This window comes from Lagopus muta, chromosome 8 (genome assembly GCF_023343835.1).
Source record: "Lagopus muta isolate bLagMut1 chromosome 8, bLagMut1 primary, whole genome shotgun sequence".
NCBI classification, from domain to species: Eukaryota; Metazoa; Chordata; class Aves; order Galliformes; family Phasianidae; genus Lagopus; species Lagopus muta.
Genome location: NC_064440.1, coordinates 18,999,400 through 19,027,191, shown reverse-complemented (window position 1 = coordinate 19,027,191; position 27,792 = coordinate 18,999,400). Strand labels below are relative to the sequence as shown.

Here is a 27,792-nt window from a genome sequence, read left to right as displayed (position 1 = left end):
TTTTTCTCCTGTTTCTGTGCCTGCGGCTGTTGGTTTTGAGTTTATCCTCGTTTGTTGCTGCCTGGGACTTTGCTACCTTACTTTCATTGCTGTGCTTTTCATTGCATTATAGTGTTACATCTGGTGTCAGTTTCTATTCTGAAAAGGTGGTTGACTGTCAATTAATATCAGTGTAGCTAAACTGTATTGGAAATTGATATTTTTGTTGTATTTAAGAAATGTTGACATCAGTCACTGGGAATCTCTGCGTCCATTTATGTTCCTCTGAAAAAAGCTGAGGAAAAAAAATCCAAGCTCAAACAGCCTATATCAGCATGAAAGTGCTCAGAAGGCTTACCTATCTACTTGCTATTTTTGGGCTAGTGTTTGGTTTAATTTATATATTTAAAAACAAACAAATTTTCCTTTATTTATGGCTTTATTTACTGGTTTCCTTGAAAAGCATATCTTTATCTTTAAGGTTATCTTACCTCTTTCCTTTCTCTTTTTTTTTTTTTTTTTTTTCCTTTAAATCAGAATAAATTTGAGCTTTCTGTTTTGCTTGAACAAAACTTAATCATACTCACAGCCTATCGCTTAATCTGTTTGCTAGGTGGTTTGGATTGTCTCTTCTTCAGAAATAATCTGATCAGTGCAAGTAGTCTATTTTTTTCTTTTTAAAAAAGTTTTAAGAAAAAATCTGTCTGTGTGAATGATGTGAATGGACCATCATTCAATGTCCTTAATTGCATTAATGCATCTATATTAGGATGGGGAAAAAAAAAAGGAAAAAAAAATCAACCTGTAAAAGGCTTCTGTAAGTTTTCTGAATTGAATCTGTATGTGTGAATTGTGCGAGGTTAATAAGCTTGTGTCTTCCCATGGCACTTGATTTTAGAACTCCAAAAAGCTGTTCAGTGAGGCACACCCTGTAATGTTACAAACATGAAGAAATACTGTTTCTAATCTTTGTCCATATGTGCGTAGTGTGTGTTGCTGGTAAGTGTTTATCCAAGAACTGCTTTGAAACATATGTGTCATCAGCACAGGTGTTGATGGCTCTTAGGTTTCAGTTTCCTATGGAGTCAAGCCCATCCTTCCTGCCAGAAAAAGCAGTTGAAGGATGAGCCTGTTTGTGTCAGGAAAGTGTTCTGTGCTTTTGGTTTGTTAGTTTGTTGCTGGAATCTGTTTAAGTTTTAAGGAAATCAGCTCTGTGTTACGTGTGAATTGTGGCTCTGTTGCAGCAGGTTGGACATCCTTTCCACATCAGGGTTTGTGTGATGCTGTGAGTATGGGAGGAAACAACCTGCATGTAATCCTTGGCAGGAAATGCTGTCTTATGAAACTACAGTTCAGGGTCTTTTGTAGCATTGGTAGTTCATAAATAAAAAAAAAAAAAGAAATTCTTCACCAACATTATACTTGCAGAAAAATATTTTTATGAAATTTAAATTCCAATTCCATTTAATTTTAATGAAATATTAGAGAAGTTTACATTTGTGGAAACTCTGTGAGTTTTGCAGGAAATAGAATATTTAAAAGATCCTGCATGATATGGCAGTTTTTCTTCAGCATTACTTATGCAAAGCAGAATCTGACCTGATAATGGTTAGACTCCTCCCTGAGGAGACTCAGGGGAGGCTTTACTGCTTTCTATCCCTACCTGAAGGGAGGTTGTAGTGAGCTGGGGGTCGGCCTCTTCTCTCATGTAACTAGTGGTAGAACTGGAGGGAGTGGCTTCAAGCTGTGCTGGGGAAGATTTAGGCTGGATGTTAGGGAATACTGCTTGTCTGGCAGAGTGGTCAGGCACTGGAATGGGCTGCCCAGGGAGGAGATGGAGTCGCTGACCCTGGAGGTGTTCAAGGAATGTTTGGATTTTGTGTTGAGGGACATGGTTTAGTGAGTACTACTGGTGATAGGTGGATGGTTGGACTGTGTGATCTTAAAGGTCTTTTCCAACATTGGTGATTCTGTGATCTTCCTGTTGTTGTTAAACCTAACTCTTGTAAAAATAGTTTGTCACATTTCTATAAGTGTTTTGTATTTTGCATTCTTTTTTAGTATGGTGTAGTAAAAGCATGTTGGAGCTTGTTAATGTTATAGATACATAGGGTAGAAACCTATTTACAGATGTTGAAAATCAGCAGAAGTGTGTTATATTTAAGTAATACTCTGATCAGGAAAGTAACTTTCTGTTCAGTGTAGTCATACAGCGTTGTATCTTGGTATTTGTTACCCGGTGCATGGCTGCTATTCAAAAATGTGGAGGAGCGTCCAATAAAGATGCTTTCTCACTCCATTGCCTGTGTCCACAGGTAGCCAATGTCCAACTATATCCCTTTTTTCAGCCATTTAGATTCTAAAATGAAGTATAAACAGATGTACTGGATATTATCATTTTATGTTTACTGTTGTCAATCATTTTGTGTAATTCCTTCTTCATAGGATGAATTTCATGTCTGAAAGAACAACTTGTTCTAAAATTGACCATTTTTCCTGATTTTTGTCCTTCCTCTTGAATCCAGGGGGCAAGTGTCTTAAATTGTCTTTTTCCCATTGAAATCAGGAGAGGAGTATTTTATCACCAGTAGCTTTTGCCACTGATCCCTGTATTACAGGCGAGTCTTTAGTTTCTCTTATTCTCAGTTTCGTAATGTGTAAAACTAATTAATTGTTTTAGTGACAGTATTTCTTACAGCTGTGTGAATTGATATTTGAAAGGCTGCTTTTTGAATGGAAGGTATAATATGTAATTTTGGATATTGTTGTAACCATATCTCTATGGTGTAGAGCATAAGTTCTTTGCTAACAAAGAAACAAGCAACTGAATCATACCTGTATGATTTTTGAGTTTTCCCTCCTGTCCCATTTCCCGAGTTGGCTGAGCTATCCACAAACCACAGTGTGTGGGAACTGCTGAGTCATGGCCTAAAGCACTGATTGAGCACCTGGGAAAGGACCTGGTCAGCCCTGGGAGCACAGGTGAAGGCAATTCAGGTGTGTGACCAGAAGGGGTGGAGCCTGGCTGCACCTCTCTTAGACCTCATCTAAGGGCTGACTGCCACTGGGGAAGGATCTGTGAAAATCCCTCCCTTGTGGAGTCTCTTCTCTGAGCCTCGGTCTTCAGAGACAGGTGAGCACATTTCCTTTTGTAACACCATCTCATCTCTGCCAATCTTTCTAATTATTACACAGATATGAGGAAAGGATGACAAGTGTTATCCAGGGCTTTATAGAAGTTAATACCAAATTGGGGTTGCGCAGATAGTCAAGAGACAGTTAAGAATTGTCCTCCCAACTCCTAGTTCTTTGATCAACCCAGCAAAAACATAATTGTGTCCTCAAATAAGAAACATAAGTAAACATTTTAAATGTTTAAGTCTGTACATTTTTGTGGTTTAAAAAATAACCTTCCATGACCAAATTTATATGGGCCAGTGTTAGAACTCATGAAATGTGCTAAAGCAAATTTCATACTCACATACATTGAGAAGGCAAATTACTTTTCATGGTAGAGGATCAAAAGCATCAGAATGGATATGCAGTGTTAATAATAGGAAGTGGGATGTGAGGGTAGGAGAAATGATGGGGCAGTTACGGTTCAAGGAATTCAGCACTTTGCTTTTATGCTGGAGAAAATGTAAATGATGTCACCCTTATCTCCTAGTGCAGAGTTACCAGACAGGCATCACGAAGTGCATCATACATATGGCATTAAAATGGCTGAAAAGTGATTTCTCTCTATCTCTCTTCTTTTGGAAGCCTTAAAATATATTATTGCAAATGAAAACAGATCTGGATGTAATGGTGCAAGAAGCAGAGATCAGGCTGTAGTTTAAATGCTGGATTTTTGCTGTTCTGTCTCAAAGCTAAATGAAATCGAAGATAAAATAAGACACTGACAAATACCTTTCTGCTCCACTGGAAATGTCATCTTTCTATTGAACACTTTCCTCATGAATTCTGTCTGCAGCAGAAGATATTTTGCATTTGAATCAAAAAAGTTCAGTCCAGTCCTGACTTGCTGACTGAAGACTGAACTGTCCTGACTGTCCACTGACTGAAAGTCCTGAAGTCCTGACCCTTCTTCTGAACTTCAGGACTGAAGTTCTGACTGCAGTCTTCAGTCCTGACTCCTGACTGTGAAGTCCTGTCAAGTTCGACTGAAGCCTGACTGAAGTACTTCAGGACTGAAGTTCGAAGTTCAGTCAGTCCTCAGTCCTAGTTCAGTCCTGAAGTTCAGTCCGGACTGAAGAAGTTCAGTGTATTAGCTGAAAAAAAGAGAGAGAATAAACATTCAAGGAAAAGTATTTTATTTCATGTTTTGCTTAAAGTGGAAAGAGGCAAAAGCAAAGAACAGACAACCAGACTGGGTGTCAGGAGGCTGAGGAGGTATGAAAGGAGTTTTCTGAAGCCTCAGGTAGAGATATCAGATACAAATCAGAATTGGAGATCTTACTCTAAAACAGAATATATTATTTTCATCCACATGCATTGGAGTTTCATTAATTGGAGTTCCATTAACTGAACCCACAGAGAACACAGATGCAGAAGTTATGACTATTCTGTTAATTTTGCAAGCCTTTGTAACTTGATTATTTTCAGTCTTGTCTGGATGCACAGTACTAATGGATTATGGTTTATCATGTACAAAACAATCCTCATGTTCTTGTAAAGTCAGACTTCTTAGCAGAATATCCCAGCAACCAGAGCTATGTAGGAGAGTCCAGGTAAAATATGAAGTTATTTTTGACAGTCTTTAATGAAAAATGTTTTTATGAAACTTAAAACAGCAGCTAGGAAACACAAACATATATTCAAGTTGATGAAAGCTAAATAGGTAAGCCCTCTGACATCACATCTGATGTTCTTTGATATAACAAGAAAAGAAACTTCATGCTTATGAAAACCGTTTCCAGTAACATATAAATGAATTGCAGTGCTGCTTTGTCAGTTCTTTTTGACCTGGTGAAACACACACAAACGATTCATTTTGTTTATTCTGTAATGAATGGCTGCGTTTGTGTGATAATAACACTCTAATCAACAACGTTGACTTGTGGAATGTTAATAAAATATCCAGTAAGCGTGTTTATTTCAAGCAAAGCAGAAGTATTCATGATTTCATCTTTGGAGCAATGTGAAGATGCTTTTATTGTAAAATGTAGGCCTGGTCACCTTAGACCTGCAGTCGTAGTTGAAATGAGTTTTCAAGTCAGTACTTGATGCCTTGTATTGAATTCAGTGAAAAGCTTTCTTATTACTTGTTTGTATTACTTACATGGGCCCTATTTGTGATCAAAGACCTTCCTGTGTGAGTGGTACACAAAAAGATAGTTCTTTGCTCAAGGATTGTAAGAATCAAGCATAATATTAATTAGACTAAGATAAACAGGTTAATGCTAAAAAAAGAACAGTGTAGTATGGTAGCTTAAAACTGTCCAGTTCTGTGATGTTTACCAAAAGCTGACAGTGCTTCAGTCACTGATACGCTGAGATCACTGTCAGCTTGAGGTAACTGTCACAGAACTGGACAGTTTTAATGGAAGAGCTCCAGAGAGCTGGCAAAACTGTCTCCTAACGGTTTAGACAACTTCTTAGTGTGCTGTGATCAGCCTATCACTAAGCAATACTGACATGATAGCAAATTTACCTAATGTATAGATATTTTCCTTATGAATAGAATATAAGGATAGCTGCTCTCAAACTGACAGAAAACAACCCAAGGTTAAATGCACTCTAAAAACCCCAAAAGGGCAGTTGTGCAGAGTAATACTTCTGTATTTACTCCTACTGTGTTTTGTTATGCAGATAAATCCTTCTAAGGTTGTTAACTGAATTTTAGAATGTTTCTAAAGCTGCAAATATTAATTACTGCCTTGCATTTAGAGTAACAGTCAGTTCCATTAGTTATGTACAGACTAAATGATGGTTATTAAAGCTACTTTAACCCTATCGATCTTAGTTATAGGTGGCACGTATGAGAAGGTTTAACTTTCAGTTCCTTAGACAAATGAGTCAGAGTTGAGAAAAAAAAAATCATTTTATGAAGATAATAGGCATGTTGGATTTATGTCTTTGACATATGGATAGTATCTGTAGAATCCCTCTATGGCTTTATTTCAGAAGAAGAATGCAGCTGCACTCTAATGTATTAAAAGATATTTCAGAGTAAAATACACATTGAAATCCAAACTATATTTTTTATCTTATTACTTTAGCACCAAGTTTAAAATTCATAAATAACTGTGTTGTCTTTGGACCAACAATCTCGAAATGTTCCTTCTCTCAGTATAGTTGAGGAAAAAAATTCACAGCCAAATGTCCCGTCAGCCAGAATGTTTTTAACTTGTTTGTAAGCCAGCGTGTCATAAAAGACGTAACAGTTATGTTCTGTGCTGCAGTAAGACTTTGAATGTAAACTTTGAAGCTTCTGATAGTCCATTGCTTATACAGTGCTGCAGATTTGTAAAATAGCTTAAATGTCAACAGGAAATGTGGATATACATGGAATGTTGCTGTGGATACAGATCTCCATGGCCTGTAATCTCTAAGCTGTTTTAGGAAGATTTAATTGTTTGAAGCACATTAATGGTACTAATACACCTCTGTAATCTGCCTGGAAGTCAATGGCTTATACAGTTGAAGGTGATTTATTAGGCTGTTGTTATGCATGTTATTTAATAGTCCAGAATAAAAGGTGGTTTGGCACTTGACAGAAACAATAATTTAGCATGTTTTATGTTTGTAGATAACATTTTAAGGTTTTAAAGTTCGTTTGTACTTTTTGGGTTGTGACAAACTGTAGGCTCAAATGATTGCTGGGATAAAACCTCCAATTTTATGTATGTAAGTTCTAGAAATGCACAGGCATCTGAAAGATTTTTACTTATACATTCTGAAGATTAAATATTTCAAAACAATTTCTGTTTATGTGTATCTCCTAAAAAAAAAAAAAAAATTGCTAGTGTTAGCTGGCCATTCTTGTGTGTGTGGGCACCTGCACAGCTGCATGTTACTTTTTTGTTCTAACAGATGTATTAACTCAAGTAGACTGACAGTTCACTTAGCCACTCTTCGTTTAGCCACTCTTGCTCTACATAGATGTATACAAATATTGTTATTTGAATATGTTTAAACATGACTTTTCTAAGAAAGTAATACAAATATCAGTACAAAATACAAGGAGAAAAAGAACAAACATCATGAGGAGTTATTTTTACTTTTTCAAACTTCAGTTAAAAAATTTTCTGCTTTCTCTCTGTTTTTAGATAATGATTTTGCAGACTTTAAAGTTCAAGGGGAATGAGTTGGTTTAAAAAAAAACCTACTCAGGTATATAAATATTGTCTGACTCAAAGCAGTCCGATTTTCCATTTTGAATAACTGGATTATTGCAGAATCCTTACATCAACAAAAAAGTGGGAAGTTTGGCCATTTCTACGGCCAAAAAAGGTATGTGAGCCAAGGGAAATATTTTGCTATACGGGGCTGTGAAAGCTAGTTCTGTGTTTAAAAACAACAGAAACAATAAAAGCCAACACTCAAAATCCTCACAAAAACTAAAACCAAACAAGTAGCTACATAGTGGGATATGTAATGGCAAAATGAAAGTTATGACTTCACTAATTTTTTTCAATTAATAGATTGATTGCATGTTACGTACTGTCAGGTTTAGGGAACTTATATCTGTGAACTTGGAATAATTCAATTTCTTGTAGTTAATATTTGGAGTTCATAACTTCAGGAATCTTAATACTTAGAGATCTCAGTTTGAGAAGCAGTACCTATCTTGTTTTATTTGTGTACTCTGATTTTCTATAGTACACTTAACTTACTTTGCAAGACTTCTGTAATTATTGATTGTTACTTGCTTGGGGATTATACAATGATTGACACTCCATAGTAGTAGAAAGCGCAGGCAGCACCATTCTCTGAGACAGAAAGCAACTGTAGAAGTCACCTACCTGTTTATTTTCTTCACTTCATTGTCCTTCCACGTAACTTCGAATTGTCTGTGACTACCCACCTACATACTGATAGGGTTGGATGTTACACCAGTACCTCTGCTGCAAATCTTTTTCATCGCTAAACATTTCAATAACAATCTGTTTAAACAAAGTGAATAGGCAGGCTTTTCCTGTGAGAATATCCATCCTTTGAGTCAAGCGGAATGACAAATCTAAGCATCTGTAACACTTTAGTATTTGTTTGGCAGTGCAGAAATCTGTATGTTCCAAATACAGAATGAAGTATACACAAATAAGATGTCAGAAAATACAAATGGGCCATGGGCTACAGTAGCTTTATCTCTTCTGCCTGTTTTGTGTGTTTACCAGAAACTGAACTAGCTCCTCAATCTAGATCTGAATACTCAAACTTGTTAGTGAACTGTCTGCTGGTAGGAGCTGGGGAGAAGGAAAATGAAACAGATTGACTGTCAGGAGTTAACAAGGAGCTGTCAGAAGGAGTCACGTCTAAAGAAACAATCACTTGCCAGTGATAAGAAACTTCAGTCATACAGAACAAAACACCTAAAACTAATGTAGAATGATCTGGTTAACCACTGATATTTACGTAATTAATAGGTAAAGCACTGTTTGTTTCTAAATTTCCAATTGTATAGATGACTGATCTAGATGGTAGTAATAGTGAAAGAAGGCATTACATGCTGCTATAAGCTCACGTTTACCTTCAAGGCACTTTTCACTCCGTATGAAACAGCACACAATAATACAATAAAGGTATCCTTGCAGTATGTATTCTTACAGGATATAAAAACAATATCTTCATTTTGCAACAATAGCTCAATAGGACTCAACTAATAATGCAGTAGCAGTGCAGAGTGCTGGTAAGATCGCATAATCTTCTGTTCATCCCCTTGAAATCCAGTTAGCATACGTAGAGTTTTGACAACTTTTTTCATATTTCTTAAGAAAACACTTTTTCTAGCTTGTTTCACTGATGTGGTGTGTATATACAAGTTATGTATAGTGCTTAGTGTATTTTGGCCCTCTTTTTCTCTTTTCAGAAGGCTCTGCTGGTAGCATTTCTAACTGTAATCATGGCTGCTTAGCTCTTTTTAAAAAAATATCACTTATACAGGTTTCTGTCTGGGATGGAAATAAGATCTAATGATCTGATGAACTGGCTTTCATCTTCATAATGTCACCTCCCTGACTTTTGCTGCAAATGTATAAAAGAAATGAGGCAATGAAGTGTTGTCAGCTGCTGGCAGTTTCATACTGGCTCTGCTCTGAAACGTATGAATGAGTGAAAATGGCCAGAACTTGTGAAGTGAAATAACTTGTTATGCTGTTGCAAAAGTTGACTTATTCAAAATCTTTATGAAACTAAGCTTTATTTTTTAGATGAAATAATAAGAAAAATTCTTCTGCTGTTGTTGTGTATTGGATACTTTTATGTTGTATTTTGCAGGGAAAAATGTGATCTTGCTCTGCTGCTGTACTGAGTGTGCTGGATGCTGTTGGAACACAATGAGAATGTAGAAATATCTTTAGGCAGCAGTGATAAGCCCAAACTTGAGCTATTATGGGGTTTAGCTTGGTTATAGCGCTCTATAAGACTGGGGTAAAAAGTGATCCTCCTCCGTATTCAATTTGGCAAGATAGGTTTTCCTCATTCTGGACAAAAGAACAAGCACTTTTTCATTACAGTCTGCTTCTTTGATAGTAATTTTCCATTTAGTTTCATAGAAAAGATAATGAGTTTCTTGGTTATAATTATATCTAATGATATAGAAAGAAAACAGCTGAGTAGTAGAGGATCCTTTAGTTACAGGGAAAAAAAAGTATTAAATCCAATGATCAAAAGTGGAAAAAAGATAAATTCAGATTATAAATAAGGTGCTTTTACAAAATTGGTTAGTTAACATTTGGATTAATGTATGTCCTAGAATATAGGAAGAATATGTTTTCCCTGTATATCCAGGACATGATTTCTGAACCGATATAGGAATTACTGTTCAAAGGCTAACCAGAACTTGCACTGAAGTTTGTCATTAGAAATCTCTATAGCCAACCAGAGAAATCGGAGAAAGGGGAAATAAGGCACTTGTTCCCTGTAGTGTTCTCCTCTCCACTAAAGAGAAGTTAAATGTGTTGTAACAGGAGTTAGATTTTTGTAATAAACTCATTTCTAATGGGGGGTGGGGGGTGGAATATAACACCCCAAACCAGGTCTAAATTTACTGTTTTGAGAAGAAATTGTTCAGCGTGGTAAATTAACTCGAACTAATCTGCACTAATTCTTGTAGTAATTCTGTAGTCTTTTATCAGGTTTCTGGGTTTCTCTTCAAAAAAAAATTCAGTGTTCAGGGGAGCCTCAGTAGAATGGAGACTTCACAGAGCCTTTAGGTAATGTCAGTTCTTCACATAAACATCTAAAGACCTAGAAGCTTGTCTGTATTGGACAAATGTAAAGATTTACTGAAATTTCTATTCAAGAAATTGATACTAAAGATAACATGCAAAAATATCAAGCTATTATTATTAGTGGCCCTATGATAATTTATTTCATGAAATTCCCTTTGAAGCTTTTGCAGGTGATAACTGAATATCAGAAATATGTTGTTACTATGTAGCAGCCAAAGCAGAACTGTAACAGGCACAACATACAGGGTCCATTATATTTAAGAATTAAATTTTGTGAAATAATCATAACTGTGTAGTCAGCAAGATGCAAAAACATAAAATCAGTTATTCTTTTTGGTTAGGTGACTTAATGACAGCCTAAAATGTTGTCCACACAATTAAAAAAAAAAAGATGGGACTTCCTACCCATTTTTCTATAAGAACTCCAGAATATTTGCTTAAGTTGTATGATCCTGTCTCTTCCTCTCATAATTAGACTTCGTAGGTATTTTTGTTTTACTTGCAATTAAATCACATTTATTATTTATTCAGTGTATTTAATTAGAAAAATTATTAATAATTTGGTTAGTCTGTTAATTACATTTCAAGGCCTCTTCCCTCTCAATGCTAAATTCTCTCCAACTGCCTTCTGCTCTCAGAAGCACTCCTCTTTCTCTGGACTCGTGCTTTGGTCATGAAGTTCCTTGTGCTATAATACAGATATATTTCAGTGTTGTGTTCTGCAGAGTACTGTAAGATTACTGAAAACTATCTGCAAATGATTTGGTGTTACACATTCCACCTTGTTAGCAAAGATCTCACCCATTGTATTAACCTTCAGAGTATGTAATCCTAAGTCAAAGAATGCAGAAAGTGATGATTGCTAAAATAACTGTAATTGTGCACAGTTCTACAATCAGTCTTTACTGAAAAGCCCTGCATATAAGGCAAATCTCCATGTGATAAATTCTAATGACAGTTTTCCTTGATTACACAGATGTTACAAGATGCACCATGGACAACTCTATACACAAACACTGTTGTTACAGTTGGACATTAACATTAAAACAAATAGCCTATTTGCTTATCTGTGATCCTGTTTACCTGTGGCTGCTTGTCTGTACTGGCTTGAGACCGATAGCTATCCAGTCTTGTATCAGATACAGCATAATCTAAAATAGAGGCTCAATAAAGTAGTATACCAAGAATGTAGCTGCAGATGATATTGTCTGCGTGCTCCACTCTGTCCTTCCTTTTTCTGTCTCTCCCTAGGAAAAAAGCAGTTATCTTCCTTAAGCAAAATCTAGCTCCTTTCCAAAGCAATCATGTAAATCTGAGTGCCAGTCTCACAGCAGAATAAAAAGTCAAATCAGCAGGAAAACTCCACATAAGAGCAACAGGCAGCCCCAGGAGGAAAAATAACCAAAATGCCTCTCCAACTCTCCCATTTATTTTCTCTCATGAGTTCCACTCATTAAAACACTCAGATTTTCTTGTAATTCTTAAAGTAATGTTCTTGCAGAGAGAAACAACTCATTATTCAGCAGGCTTGCCAGCCTTCCAAAGCATTTTATTTCAAAGCCTTTTTCTGAATAAACAAATTGGTGCTGAGAACAAATTGAAGTTACTGCTTTTCCTAGTGTTCTACATACTGGCTACGCAGGCTGTCTTCTCTCAAAGTGGGTCAGACCTGAAACTATGGATTTAAAGTAACAGGAAATTTTTGGATGTAGTCCGTGGGATGGATTTTACATATCATACCTAAAGACAAACTCTAAAACAAAAAAATATATGTATTTTGAATTCAATTATTTTGTATGTTAGGTAAAAAAATCAATATGGTCTTTATGACAGTTCTACACATTCAGAAATGTTACTAGTAATTTTATTATGGGTGCTATGATTGCTATTGTTTAGAGGTAAGGAAAAGAATACTTAGTATAATACAAATAACTGAGCTATCATGTAAACACATTGACAACATGATGAATCTAGGAGTGTGGCTTGTAATGGAATTTGAATGTGTTGGACTGATGTACAAAATGTCCTTGTATCCAGTTCTTACATTCCACAAGAGGTTACTTTGTAGTGAATTAGTCCTTTAAGGCATTAGTATCTTATTTGTACTAAATTGATGTGTCCTTATCAAAATGAGAGAATGATTTACAAGGATTGTAAAATGCAGAAAGTGTACTCAGCGATACTAAGATTACTGCCTGGGTAGATCAGTGGTTTGGGAAATAGTTAGGAGTAAATTGCCCTTGGAAGAACTAGAGATGAAAGTTTGAAATAAGAGAGATGTTATTTAGTGAACAGAGTATATGTAATTTGATGGGAAGATTAATGATATTGTGAAATAATGCAGTTTGTAGGGAAAATGTGAAATGTTCATAGGATTGTGAAACTTTCATAGGGTTGTTGTCACCTGTTAATTTAAGACTATGACCTTGGTGCTGCTGGGAAGAGCTGAAAGCATGTGCAGGTGTAGTTAGATCCCTTTATAGGGGCTCCTCTATTCATTTCTGTGTTGGTACCTGAGTTACAACTGGAAATTTCAGTTGTAACAGTAATGACAGTCATGTCCTAGAAAATCAGTTCTATGCTGAATTTTGCCACCCAAACTGGAATACTTAGCTTTGGGGAAGACTTTGTGCCCTGAGTGTGTGCTCCCACTGTTTTAACACCAGGAAATAGCTGCTGTAAGAGACAAAACATCTTCCAGTATAGATGGCCTGAGAAGTAAGCAAGAAAAATCCGAAGTAGTGCCAGTGCAGCAAGTCCAAAATAGCTTCAGCGGTTTAAGATATTCAGTGGAATTTAACAGAAAATGTGCTTACAAAGTCTGTGTACTCTATTTGACTAAATTAAGTCCCGAAACAGTTAACACAGATCAGAGGGGAGAACTTGATTTTTCAGTTATTTGCATTTGGCTCTAGTGTTCACTTTTTGGGGGGCCAACTTTTATGTAAGGCTACAAGATCAAGTGGCAGAAGTGCTAGAAGTTCCTGTTTTTCTCAATTCCTGCTACTTTTGTATCTTGCATATGACCTTTTCCCTACATTTTCATGCTCTTGTGTTCTTTTTGTTACAACAAGCAGTTTAAGGACATGGTGTAGGGCACTGCAGTTTCCAGTATTGAAAGGATGAAGAAATATTATAGATTAATTGGCCACTTTAGAAGAGTGTAAAACTGTGATGTAACTTTTTTATCTTGGCCAAACTTATTTTAAGATGGATGACATATTATCCAAAGCAGCAACAGATTAGCATCTGACAGAGGTCAGTTTAGTAGAGCTTGCCATCTAGTGGATCAGTGGTTGTGTATGCAGAGAATGAAAATCAATGACTCTGCTACGTTATATTCAAAAATGTACTTGTCTAATAGTGTCTTGCAGATGTTTAGTGGAGCTGGGTGGAATTTTGAATAAAATACTGCTGAAAATTGAAATTTGAATTGCAAGCATTTTCATAGATGTTATCAATTTTCTGACAGGTCTATTAATACCTACTGCTTGACTTAATTGGTGCTGGACAAACTATGGACTTGGTGTTTTTTGTAGTTCATTGATTTTTAAATAGCATACCAGCTGAGCGAGCAAAAGACTAGAGAGTCCTGACTGGTAATGTTGGTGACTTAAAGACAACGGAGAAGACGGATGTATAGTAACTGCAGTCTTGGCTTAATGCTTCATGTTTTTAATTGTTTGATTTGTGCCATAGTCTTTGTTTTGATTGTAACTGGAATTTCTCGTTTTGGTTCCTCTCTACTCGTAGCTGCATTAATAGAATTATTTTCATTTATTTTATTGACTAAAACTTGACTATTCCTGTGTGGTAATGCTCTTCATTACTGCCTACTAGTCTTACAGAGTTCAAAGGTGTTGGTCATACCATAACACAGTGCACAAATCTGTACATAAGAATTCCATCAAGTATTTGTGGGGAAGAAAGAACCCCAAAGACTTCCTACACACAAATCCAGCCCTCCTGTCAAAACTTAAAGCCCTCTATAAGTGTGATTATAATTAAGCTTGTATTGGATTTTGAAATGGCCAACATACTGAAAACACACTTGTTATTTTACCGGAAAACCCAACCTGCGTGAGATGGTAAGAGAAGTTGTTATAAGCAACGAATAATTGGTTTGGATACAGCAAAGCAAAATTTGATTGAAGAAAACGTTCTTGGTGCTGATTGTATTTTTTTAAACTCTTCCACAAAGATGGTCACACTGGGAGGTTTTAGCAAGCAACTATATGATATTCAGGAGTAATCTGTATTCTTCACACTTTTAGAAGATTTTCCAATTGATCTTATTATGAAGTACAAGGTTATAGCTGGATTCTTGCTTGGTTATAGATTTCTTTGTTGTTTATAGCATTTCATGGTCAACAACCTATCACTGAGTAACTTGCTAGATGATTTTTATGTCAATTCAGTTTGGGTTGGAAGGTTCCATGGGTCAAAACCTTGCTCTGTGTTCGGTTTGTCTGATGTTATTTATCTAAGGATATCTGGCTCTCATAGCACATCATGTGACCGCTTCACAGTTATGTATCAGAAATGATAATCTTTTCTTATTTGCTGTGGTAATCTCATGACTGATTTATGCCACTGTTAACAGATTAAAAAAGTTAATGAGAAACTCCTGCTATGATTAAATATAATGCAGATTCTTTCTTCATACAGTTAATTCCTTTGCTTTTCCTTATACAATGACTGCACTTTAGCCTTCTAATACTACACAGTACATTTCATGCGGAAAATCATGAGTAACACTTGTAATATCTTAAGAAAAAATGAGAGGTCCTGCTTCTGTTCTCAAAAAAAAAAAAAAGCAACCATAAAAGTAATTCAATCTTTTGCCAAACTGAAAGTTGTGTTTTAGTACCGTAACGTAGCTCTGTATCCAGTGGTATTGTTAGCTTGAAAAATCTATTTTATTAACATAAAAAAGAATAAGAAAAATATACATTGTAATTGAACATTTCTTTTAATCTGTAAGTATGGCAGATAACAAAACATAAGATAATTCTTTAAGTTCTTATGAACAGTTAGAAACAGAAAATAATTTTCTGAAATAGGAAAAGGTGAAAGTTCTCTGTATTAGAAAATATTTGGCAATATCTGTTAGTCTTTCAATAAAATATCCATGTATACTTGTAATACATATTTACAGTATCATATGTCTTCTACATGTAGTCAATAATGTGCACATAATTTGTGAATGTTCTATTTTAATATCTTATTTGCACCAGCATTTTTCAGTTCCATTAACATTGGAAAAAAACACCACTTTTTCTATGCTCAGTACTGCAAGTCAACTACATCCAAAATAATTACTTTTTCAGACATCTTTAATACTGTCAGTGTTAGGTTTTGGAATGTCTGCAGTTTTTACAGGAATCCCAACTTGGAATGTAAGCCGTACAATCTTGTCCTGTAGAAAATGTTCAAATATACAGAAAAATCCTGGTAAAAAATTAGAATTTCAAGTTCCAATTTGAAAATATAACTTCGTTATTTCTTGTGCTGGTGCCACATCTTGTAATTACAGGTTAAAAAGAAACCTTTATAAAAGAAAAGGCGATGGAAGGCCACTCTGAGAAGCAGTTGCAGGAGTGTATTTTTTCCAAAGAAAAATGCTCTCTGAAGTTGCACATAATTATACTTAACGCCTGAACTCACCTTGTGTTAGTTAAATCTTGAGTATCTCGAGATCTTTTTAATCAGTTTAGAACAGAAGCTGATAGTCTGTAGTATGTTCAGTCTGTTTTAAATTGCACACACTGAGGTGGAGCAAGATTTAGGAACTCAGAATTACTGCATCTCTTAGGGACCTTCCAAAGTTCAAAACAGTCAGAAGCCCATGCTTCATGCAAATGAGCTATCACTGGTTATCTGCTTGTGACTGTAATTTCTAGAATGGAAGTATCGTTACTCTTGATCAGTATATGGAGCAAAATGGGAATTCAAGGGCATATTAATTTTTGTAGCTTAACTTCAAACGGCATAGGGAACTCTGATGCATCCAAGTCAATGTTGTAGTAAAAGAAGTAAGAGATATTAAGGATTTTTTTCTTTTCTTCCCAATATAGTGTACGGTTAAGAGTTTATTCTAGATCAGTCCTTGGACAAGGCTCTGCCTGGCACACCTTTTATTAGATGACTTAGTGCTGTGCAAACATTAAATGAGCTCATTTTCAAAGGTAGATGAGACGCAGCAACAGCATAATACATAATAACTTAAAATAACCTGTTTTGAACTGCATACATTAACTCATGTTTTGAAAGTGTTAACAGAACATCTCTCACAAAGACTGTGAATCTATCAATCAGCTGTAAAACGCTTACTGATTTCATCAGAAAAGCAGACCAGTTTTAGCAGAATATAAGGAGATGACGAGAAAGAAGGTAACGTAGATTAGTACACTCCAGAAGAATGATGAGATGCATAAAGCAATCATCCTAACAGTTGAGCACTATTTTCAGGTAAAACTAGTGCGCTCCTTTTTCTTTCATAACGCTGCTATCAGTAGTGGTTGGACTTTATGCTGACATTATATTAGGAAAAGCAGTCAACTGTGTAGAACGTGAAAAACCTATGCTTGACAAACAAGTGAAAAAACTGTGCAATCCACTGTACACTATGGGACTGGATAAGTGCTCATACAATAGGATGGTATTTCCTTCTTGCATTTCTGAATGCTGTAGTAAGGCACTTAAAAGTATGTGTTTTCTCAGATGAAACTAATGCTGAAAGGGTCTCAGACACCCACACACATAAGTGAAAACGGAACTTGTAGTTATTGAGTACCAAATAGTAGAGCAGGTAAATTTTTTCTAATAATTGCTATGCTAGTTTTCTGTACTGCACTCAAACAGTTAAATAGTAAAAAATAAAATAACAGGTAATGAGATGCTGATAAAGATGCAAATTTATGTAATTATTTACAAAAATGATAAAAGAAAATGATCTGCTGTCTGAAACTGTCTGTATCTAGTTCTTTGAAACAGGTATTGCAGTTTCCAAGGTGACTTTTATAGAGGTTATAATACAAAGGCTCATAACTCTGGAAATGTGCAATCAAAATAATATACTGTAATTCTTCTATAGTAGTAAAAAAAAAAACATAAGCACATTTTATATCTGTGAAAGAACTGAATGAGCATAACACATTAATACTCTGATTACTAGAAGAGCTATAAAAGTAAAGTGCCAGTAGAGACTTGAATTGCATTATTTAACACTTAAATTTCAAATAAGAGAAGTCATAGAGTTTATATGTAGTTATATGTATACTAAAGAATGTCTTCGTTTTGGTGATGATGATGGTTGTGGCACCAGAACATAAATACTACAACTAGCTTTCAGTTAGTTGGTAATATTTCAGTCAGATCAGCAAAGCTCAATTGTTTTTTGGCAGAAAACACTTCTTGGTTCAAGCTCCCTTCTTCTGAGTCTGCTACCAGTCTGTTCTGTTTTCTAACTTACTAATTTCCAGTCTAATGCCAAGGAACTGTGCAATCAAATCAAGAGAGTAAATCACAGCCTTCTGGGATAGAATAAAGTCCTGGTTTAAGCGATACATTTTTTTTCTAAGCGTGCCTCTATGCCTTTCAAAATCAGACTCTTGGATCTTTTATGATTTCAATAATGATATGTTATCTATATGATATATTTGGTGAAGCTGATTTAAAAAAAAAAAAAGTCAACAGATACATTCAGATTTAAAAAATAAAAATAAAAATTGAGCTGGCTTTAAATGCAGAACATTTCATGAAGATATCAGGCAAGCTGTTAATTTCTTTGAATTCAAAATTTTAGATTAAAAGACTTTATAGTGCATCTCAGCCAAGTGCTGAGTAACCTCAATGCAGATCTTAGCAGTTGGTGAGGGGTTTAATCAATGTGGTAGATCACAACTTCAGAAAAGTGAACATTAGCAAAAAAGTTATGTGCTAATGGCTAAATTCTGTTTTCTGGTATATTTCACAATATTTCTCTCATACCTTAAAAATCTGTCAAAATTGAATTTAGTTTCGATAACTCTTCATGACTCTTAGACATGTTAATTTAAGAAGTGATATGGAAAACGTTTTCCCAATATGTGATGCTATCCATGCTCTCAGTTTTTTGAGAGAGGACTGACTATGAACCAATACAGTGTGTTTGGGACACGTAGTATATATCCATGTAACTAAACTGGAAGGAACAGGTTTTTTGTGGTATAGCAGTACTGTTATCGTATATATTTTCTTTACATAGTTGATCGTTGCCCTGCTTCATCAAGTTTGAAGTGTCGTTTTCTGGCTGCTTCACTGTTGAACCCCACATCAGATTTGTCTGCATTGCTGCCATCTGTCATTGTGGATTCTGCTTCCATGCCTTCAGGAGCCCCACCATTGGGCCGCTGAACTTTAGCATTCTCTTCTGGTGGGCGCTTCCACTGGGGCCTGCTTGCCATCCACAAAATAAGTGCACCGAATATGACAATCAGGAGACCAAGACTGTTGACAAAAACCCCCTCTGGTGGGGATGTACTGTACACAGTACTATTCCTTTGGAAGGAGAAAAAAAAGACAATTGTTTTAAAGACAATTCGAGTCTAAACCAGTAGTCTCCTAATAGGTAAGAGGCCTTTTTAAAACAAAGTGCTATCTCAATACCAGATTCTCATTATTCTGCACAAAGAGAATTACAGTATGCAATGAATAAACTTAATAAACAAGTGAAAAATGAATGCTTACAGTGCAAATAAAAGTTTCTCTGTGATTCCCATGAGAGCTGCTGCAATCACTGCTACAAAGATGAGGAGCCCTGAATAAACATGTATTGGCATGAGAGCTGCTCGGAGAGGTACTGGAGCAAATGGGAGTAGGAAGATAGCAAAACCTAAGAAAAGCTAAACACAAAACAAATTCATTGTTAAAGCCATATGGGAAACAAGCTGTACTTCTGAAGCAAAATTGAAATCATAAAATTCAGTTTTGATATACTTTCAGTTAAGATATTAAGAGGAATTGGTATTTTTATTTTTTAATGTATTCTTACAAAACCAAAGCAATCATTCTGGATCATCATCTGGAAAGCAGACATAAAAGTATTTTAAAAATAATTCCACCTCGTACCAGTATCTAAACATACTGCTAATGCTAAAATTGCTACCAATCTGAGTACTGTAAAGGTAACTTTTCAGTTTCAGTAATGTAAATAAGATACTAAATGGGTGACTACATTTTCAAAGTCCCTTCAATTTTAAGTCCTTTTCTCCCCTTCTGTTCAGATTTGTATGTAAACGAAGATCAGAATGGAGTTTAACATTTTGTCTTGAGTGGCCTATAGATTTCATCCTTCTAGGGCTTTAAGTAAGTTAAACTACACTCCTCTAGAAGGGCAGAGGTCTGTTGGCATTTAAAATGAGGATGTGTGTGGGTAGTGTCAGGTTGTTCAAGGGCCACAGGTCCTCCCATCAGTCTTAATTCTGTGGTGGAAGAGAACACCACCACATCATATGGGTTCAGCCACAGGTGCTCAAGTTACTTTTCCAGATTTTCTTTCGTTGTTGTTTTTTTTTTTTTGCATTTAAAAAAAAAAAGTATGAAGTATATGATTATCAGTGCTGCAATATGTCTTCTTTTTTTTCCTAGGTGTTAAAACACTATTATTTCAGCACTATTCCTTGTACCTCCTGTACCTCCTTGCCTGAGCAGTAAAGGATAGAAATCCAGAACCCAAATCCCTTAGCTAAGTACGTTCTGTGCTTGATAACCAGGTCATTATGATTTTTTTCTTTTCATTTGGCTAAGAAGCATCATTTCTTAAAGGAACAAAATAAATGCTGTATTCAAAATTTAGTTTCTTTTTTAATTACAACAAGTTTTCAATGGTAATTTTAGAGTTTCGCTAGATTAACTTTATTTAAAGAAGTCTGTGCTATACTTTTATTATTTAAAGTAAATAAAAATAAATTAAAGTAAATAACACTTCCAATAAGGGCTGTGCTAGGTAAGACAAATGTTTCTTCCATTTTTCTTAATGTTCATTTTAAAGTCTGAGCCTGACCACACAGAGCTAACTCTCTTAAATAAACTCACTTGTTTGAGCTTTCATTTACTGAAAACAATGCAACTTAAGCAAAAAGCGGCTTCAACTTTAAAAAGATGCAATTTCAGCTAAATCATGTAGGTTATCATTACAAATACTTTCTCAGTATGCATTCAATAAAGATGTTAATAAGGAAGACAAGGAAAAGCAATTGTTTACTGCTTTTCCTCCTCCGTTAAGATTTAAGAGACTCTAACACAAACTGCCTTCACTTCTGAAATACAATTTCATGGAACGAAGTTTAAAAAAAACCCTGGAAGTTAAAAGTGCAGATTCTTGGTGTGCAAGGTTTTAAAACTGAATAAAAAGCATTGAGATAACTCAGGTCTTGATCTCCCAGTTTAGTAGAATTGCTTTGGACTGTAAAGCTGATTTATTATATGCCCCATATGTAGGATTTCCCTCCTGGTTGATTGTTTTTTATTTCTAAAGTGTAATTAATACAATAGAGAGACTTCAGAATTTTTTGTGCTAAAACATCACACCTGTATATGTGTGCTACATACCGGGGCATCCTTGCTCTCCTTCTGTATCAAATGCAAAACATAACAAGTTAGCTCAATTTAGATAAGATAAATCTAATTTTCTGGCAATAGGAACAGTTAAAAACATGTACATGGACACTTATCAATGCCATTTTTCCTGTTGTAATAAATGAGATCTGCTCTGCTCCATGCTGCACTTGTTCTGGTTATAGACAAGTCCTGAGGCCAAGAAATGAAAAGTTAAAATTATCCTAACTAGAAAAAGAAAAAAAAAAAAGTTACTTTGTTTGAGAATTCCTCAGTAAAAGTTCTGTGCTTAAATATGCTGCCAACAAATTGAATCACAATAAATAAAACCAGTGAGTAAACAAAATACGTTTTAAAATACATTTTTCTTTGAAGTCAGGGATCCAGTAATTGCTCATTTACATGATGATTTGTCAAATCACAGAATATAAAATAGAGTGCATTCTAGAATACAAGTCTTATTATTTAGAGCCTATTGTACTTGAATTACTCAACACATTCATTAATTTTACAACTGATTTATGAACACAATTAAATTCTGACCTGAAGAGAATACAATATAACAGCAGTCAGCCCAATCCAGCTGTGCAGGCTGTACATGTTGGGGATGCTCCTGGCATTGTGGTAGTCAAACACAGCTACCATAGAAACAATTGCAAGAATCATAGCTATGGTATTTAATCCAGCATGTATGAACTTCATTAGAAGTTTGCTGCACTTCCAGGTCCATGGCAACCTGTACACAATAATGGCTGAAAAAGAACAGAAAGAAGATTTTATTCCTTATAGTGTAACTTCTCTAAGATTTTAATAATTATGTATCATTCATATAGTTCTACTGTAAGAGCAAGCCAAACTTTTTATCTTTTAGAAGATTATGAAATATTATTAGAACTACACAAATGATTATTAAAAAGCTTTTTCTCTTACGCAGACTAACATTCCAAATACACAACTGAGGCCTTAAATTATTGCCTTTAGAAAATGTATTCCTCTATTTTTGAAAAATCCAAGTGTGTTTCAAAAAAATAACAGTAAACAACTTGGTGTCATTTTTTCCTTGTTTCTTAAATTGATGTAACAGAAAGTCTGCATAGGGTTTTGATTTTTCTACTGCTAGTCACATTGGAGGAACAAGGCCCAATTCTTATATTCAGGAGATAACAAACTGAGACATGCAGTATTTTTTTAAAATATTTATTCTCTTTGCAAATTTGGGTAATGCTACTTACATCCAACCTAAACAACTGTATGATTCTGTGGGTTGAAGGGCACTGGCATATGCTACCCAGAGTACTTGTGGATGTCCTATCCCTGAGGGTGTTCAAAGCCAGACTGAATGAGGCCTTGGACAGATTGAAGTAGTGGCTGGCAACCCTGCTTGTGGCACCTGGAACTAGGTGATCTTTAAAGCCCCTTCCAACCAACCTAAGCCATTCTATGATTCTGTGATATTTATATAGCTGTGTTGTTACATTAATATTGGTAGGAGTACTTTAAATTGAAAAAGACTACTCAGCATCAGAGAATTGTAGTCCAACTGAAGAAACAAAAAGATTTGGCAGCTACAACTCTTGAAGCACTGTTAGATCAATGCACATTTTTTGCCTGTGTTTGCATATGTGACACTAACATACCGTATTTTGACCAGTGTGAACAAAACAATTTCCAGTGATCTGACTCCAAATGGCCCATAAGAATAGTAACAGCACAGAGACCTTCTTGCCAAGCTCTTTCTTCAGGGTCCTTGCTGCTCCTTTCCTGCCACTACTGACCTCCTGCCTGTTGTGTAAGCACGCAGACTAGACCAGATCACTGAAGCCCCACGTATTTCTCAATACAAGTCTGTACAATTTCTGAATGTGTGAGAGCACATAAGTACATTAAGATAACAGGGGACAAATACTTATGATCATGCCTGGTCCTTGACCAGTAAAGGCTGTTCTTCCCATCCATAATGCCTTGAGTGGGCAAAAATGATGATCTCCATTCATCTGATTAATCAAATCCTTACTTAAGATTTCTTCTTATAAAATGACATCCAAATACTATATAATTAGCAATACTAAAGGAAATGAATAAGAATATATTTCAGATTTTAGAATAAGTTCTCTCTTCAAACACTCACTAGAAAATAATATGTATTACCTGGTAAGTGCAAAGATTAGGTATTTACTTAAGTAATTCTCATGTACCTTCCTCATTGCTTCTCTGTAACGCTAGCTTTTTATGCAAAAAAAGGGAAAAAAGGAAAAAAAAAGAAAAGGATATTAATTCTGTACATTACAACAAATAATAATAAAAAATGACAAATTGATTTTAAAGTTCTATTTAGATATACATATTTTGACTTGGATGTATGACAGGAAACACAGCACTCCATTAAATAGTTCACACAGAAAACACTGTTCACAAATGGAATTTCCAGTCCACAAGTAGATTTTAAATCAATATTTGCTTTCACATGCTGTGTAAAAATATAATATTGGAATGAAAGCTCTCTTAGAATATTTAAATACATACAGCATTTAGGTAGTTCTCAGCTTTCTACTTTTAAAAAGTGGAAATAGCACAGCATAAGAAAAATTAGGAAGATAGCCTTGTTTTAAGACAGTCTGGCAGAACTTATGACTGGCAGTACTATATGACATAATTTGATTTCCGTGATTCAGCTTGAGCTTAAGACCACCTCCAACAGTTCCACAAAATGTATGTGATAATCTTATATCTTGTAAATATTGAAATAATTGCCTGCATCAGGCAATTAACCTAGTATTAACGATTATGATTTCTAATCTTGTACAACTGGTCCCAACCAGGCTTCAACATTCTGTGAGGATATTGTATCCCAGAAGTCTTCCTTTCTCGCTTTTCATAAATTACGGCCCAGAGTATTGTCAATAGCTTATTTCAAGTGGAATGGAGTACTGGACTCTATGTATTTTGAAGTCAAATTGACCTGAACAGATCTTGGTCTCAGTTTACAGCTTTGGTTCTCAAAGGATTGTGTCCATGCTAAATTTTTTTCTTTGGTGTATAAGATTCCATAGTAATTTGGTTTAACTTCCAAAAGCACTATCAAACTTCACAGTGTCACCCATGTAATCTTAGATCTCTTATGGACCGTGACATTTTTTTGGGTCTGTTTCCCTCTTGGAAACAGTATGACAGAAAAGCAAGGAATACAGACTAATGGCTTGGAGACCTGTTAGCAATACCACACATTAAAATGTTGCACGCTGTAGCCCAGGGTGAATACATGATAGTACATTTTGCTGTGATTCCCTCTCAGTAAGGGCAGCGAGTAAACTTATACATCCTAACTTGAGCAGATCTGACTGTTTACTGTTGCCAAAAGACAAGGTCCCATTTCCCCAGCACCATTTCCACTTCCTCTCTGACTGCATGCTTCTCACAACCCACTTGGTCACAACTGGTGACCAAATACTAGCCTCTCTAGTGGGAATTTAATAGGTTAGTGATGAACTGAAAATCATTTATTCTGTATTACATCACAATGGCTCTCATAATTAGTCCTTTGAGAGGGGACCAAACTGTTATCATTTGCAGGCCAAACATGAAGCAGCATGCAGCTGTTGCTTTGGAGCCCTGATATCTATGAAAAACCTTTACATGCGAAAAAGAAAGCAAAATTCTTAATTTACTAATTTACTCCATTCTATCACACTATACTATTTCTTCAAGCCCTTCTTAAAATCATTTTGTTCACATTTTTCCTATCTTAATCTTTAAAATAGTCATGGTACAAATATGCACACAGATTTTTACTACCTGTATTATCACCACTTTGGAAAACCATCTGGGCAATTACTGTGCACTGACAGGGTTTTATCAGATATAATTTACATACAGGTACCTATCTATAAATAGTTAATACTCACATTGTTGTGCCTACAGCTTTTTGATAAGATACATATTTTGTCAGGGCGTGTCTGATTCCCCATATGCATGTAATTACAGTCACCTCTTCTACCTCCCACAGACCAGCAGTACAGTTCTATCCTTTGTACAGGCTTTAATGAACTGAAGAAACAGGTGATTTGGTTACTATTTCAAATCTTGCACACAAGTTTAACCGAAGTATTTATTCAGCTATTCCTTTCTACTTTTAGCTACTTAAGGGCTTCTTTTTCTTGCATGTGTGCAAAGACGTGTTATCCCTCAGCCTCATCCAAATTACTTTGAATTAAGTGGCGGATTTTTCCATCAGTCTCCAGCTTTGCTTTTCGTGTTACCTAATTGGATTTCCTACTCCAAATAATGCTCTTCTATCAGTGAATTCCTGGTTTGATTTGTTTGTTTGTTTGAGCCATGATAAACTTTCCTTTATGTTACAAATACCTACACAAGGCTTGTGGCAACTAATTAATTCTGAAACAGGGGTAAGCTGAGTTTCAGAGAAAATAAAAGAGCAGGGGAAAATTCTGCAGAAAACCTCCCCCTATTGTCTGCAAAACAAACAAACAAACAAACAAGATTTAAAAAAAATCTGTTTATAAAAAGAAAAAGCTCAGTAGTTGATCACAAGAAGTTGTATTTAGTGGAGTCAACAGGTGTTTCTCGTTGCTTATTTATAACCAGAAGTTACACTTTACGTGACCTAAGCAATATTATATAAGCCAGCTTCAGAATGTTGTTTATTGCTCAAAACTTCTTTGTAACTTGAAGCCATGAAGCTCAGAACATACCTCGCTGCCACTGAAAATATTAAGTTTGTGGTGTGTGCTCAAATGACCAAGTTCCCTGCCTAGCCAGAGCTCAGCAGCCACCCGCCCTGCTCCTTCCAGCCCTGGCAGGGCTCCTGCTGCAGAGCGAGCGGCCGTACACGCGATCCAAACAACGCGCTTGCTGGAATGAATGTCCAGATGTGCTGGACACATTTCCTGGCTGGATGAGTGCAAAATGTCGTTCAGCAGTGAAGCAAATGTAAATAAGGTTGCTAACAATGAAATTCTAAGTTAATTCCTCCTGTTACACAGAAAAAAATACTTAAGATTTCCAGAGGTTCTTCATTACTTAAGAAGAGTAAAATCATCTCCTTGCTCCTTCTCTCCAGAGAAGTCAGTGGTGAAGCTGTGAAGGAATTTCCACCATTCTCTCCAACTTTCATCTGCCTTTCTTTGATAATTGGTGCTGTTTCTTCACATGTTCTCTTATCAGTGAAGCTAGCCAGAATGAATGACTTTATCAGAAAACATCGTTGGAAGCTGTTACCTCTGCCAAAATTTCCCCATTAGTTTTCATGCAATTAGTGTAAATACTAACTCAAATTTCAGGATTAGTACTTCTGGGGCACTACCATTATCTGCTTTTTAAACTTTACTGAGAACACCGCCAGTTTTCTTTCCTCACCTCAAACCATTAATCAGTGGCATTGTATGCAAGTCAGTCAATTTCTTGAATTTAGCTGTTCTACTAAAGGCAAAAGCATGTCGTTCAAACTGCAACATTCCCGTCGGCCTCAAAGAACAACCCTTGCCCTTAAGACCTAACATGTGAAGGGCGTGTGATGGAAAACAGACAGTGAGCACATAGCACATGTAGTGGGAAATGCTGTCAGTCCAAGGCTGAACGCTGCGCAATCAAAAGTTCATACACTTTATAAAAATGTCCCCCGGCCTCATCATAACCATTTTATGTTACTCAGGCAACAGCATTAAGTACGAATTGTAAATATATATTTTGCAAAAGAATTAATACAGCTTTTGGGCTGACGAAATGCATTGCAGCGGTGTACTTGGTGCTGCATTTCCTCTGGCACAAGCCCTGCTCCTGGGTCTGGCTGCGCTGGTGCTGAACTGAGACGGGGGAGCGAGCCAGGAGGGACGGAGCCAAACGAGTGAAAGTTTCCTAGGGCAGCACTGCTGGCGTTTCGATTCCCAGCTCGCATAAATTCAGGCTGACTAGGAAAACACACCTCGCAAGACTTTCTCAAAGTGCAAGGAAACCCTAGGCCAGGGTAAACAAGTGCTTGAAGGGAGGAAAAAAAACACGAAAAAGAAGCCAAATCAACCCAAACCACCGCTACAAGCTCGCGACAAGGGACTCTTTGTCCCGCCGCGGTGCGAGCGCCGCTCTCCCGAACGGCAGCGCCGCGCTGCGCCCCGGCCCCGGTCCCGGTCCCGCCGCTCCCGTCCCGCGCAGCGCCCCGGCCCCGCGCGGCCCCAGCTCCGCCGCCGCCCCGCCGGGCCCTCACGCACCGATGCCCTGGATGAAGACGAAGCCCGTGACGATGAGGACGGGATGCCAGTTGAACTCCGCTGAGCCCCCGTCCCAGCCGAGCCCTTCGCGGTAGCTGAAGACCCAGACGAGGGTGAAAACGACGGAAACGAAGCCGACCAGCAGCGCCGAGCCCAGCAGCGCCAGGAAGAGCCCGTAGTCCTCCATGTTCCGAGCCCCGCGCATCGCCGCCAGCTCCGAGCGGGAGGGGCAAGGCGGACGCCCTCGCTGACGCCCTCCTTCGGCCCCGTGCCCGGGCGGCGCCGCCCCTCGCCGCTTGTTGCGAGCCAGCCGTTGCCACGCTGTTATTTACAAGTATTTTGTACAGCCTTGCGCAGTCCTTCGCGCTCAAGTGGACCTGTCCGCGGGGCTCCGCCCGCTCCTTCTTGGTGCCCGGGGCGTTGAGCACGTGGCTGTGGTTGTGAGCCGGGGCGCCGATGGGAGCCTCCAGCGCCGCTGCAGAGATAACGCAGCGCGGCCGTAAGCACCGAGAGATAAACCAGAAGTACTGCTGGATGAGAAGACGCAGCACGGAAAGTGCAGCCGCTGAGCGTGCTTAAAGACATGGGTGCACTGTTCT

At 36.8% G+C, this 27,792-nt stretch overlaps 2 protein-coding genes across 2 annotated transcripts in view; one reads left to right on the top strand and one right to left on the bottom strand.

Moving 5' to 3' along the window:
- METTL8 (methyltransferase 8, methylcytidine) overlaps positions 1 to 27,792 on the top strand; it is a 78,972-nt gene that overhangs the window by 4,571 nt on the left and 46,609 nt on the right. The window lies entirely within an intron of this gene.
- On the bottom strand, positions 15,114 to 27,581 carry LOC125696634 (plasma membrane ascorbate-dependent reductase CYBRD1). The gene is made up of 4 exons (XM_048952581.1): positions 27,194 to 27,581; positions 21,516 to 21,724; positions 19,104 to 19,258; positions 15,114 to 18,914 (listed from the first exon to the last, which is right to left on the bottom strand). Exons 1-4 carry the CDS (start codon positions 27,396 to 27,398, stop codon positions 18,614 to 18,616), a joined length of 870 nt encoding a protein of 289 aa, XP_048808538.1. The 5' UTR covers positions 27,399 to 27,581; the 3' UTR covers positions 15,114 to 18,613.

Bases quoted from the DNA above. Each gene is read 5' to 3' on its own strand.
- LOC125696634 (XM_048952581.1), bottom strand. From the start codon at position 27,398: ATGCGCGGGGCTCGGAACATGGAGGACTACGGGCTCTTCCTGGCGCTG. The intron at 21,725-27,193 runs GTGCGTGAGGGC...GTTCTTTTTCAG, and splicing joins CGTCTTCATCCAGGGCATCG to CCATTATTGTGTACAGGTTG. The intron at 19,259-21,515 runs GTCAGAATTTAA...TTTTGTGTTTAG, and splicing joins TTATATTGTATTCTCTTCAG to CTTTTCTTAGGTTTTGCTAT.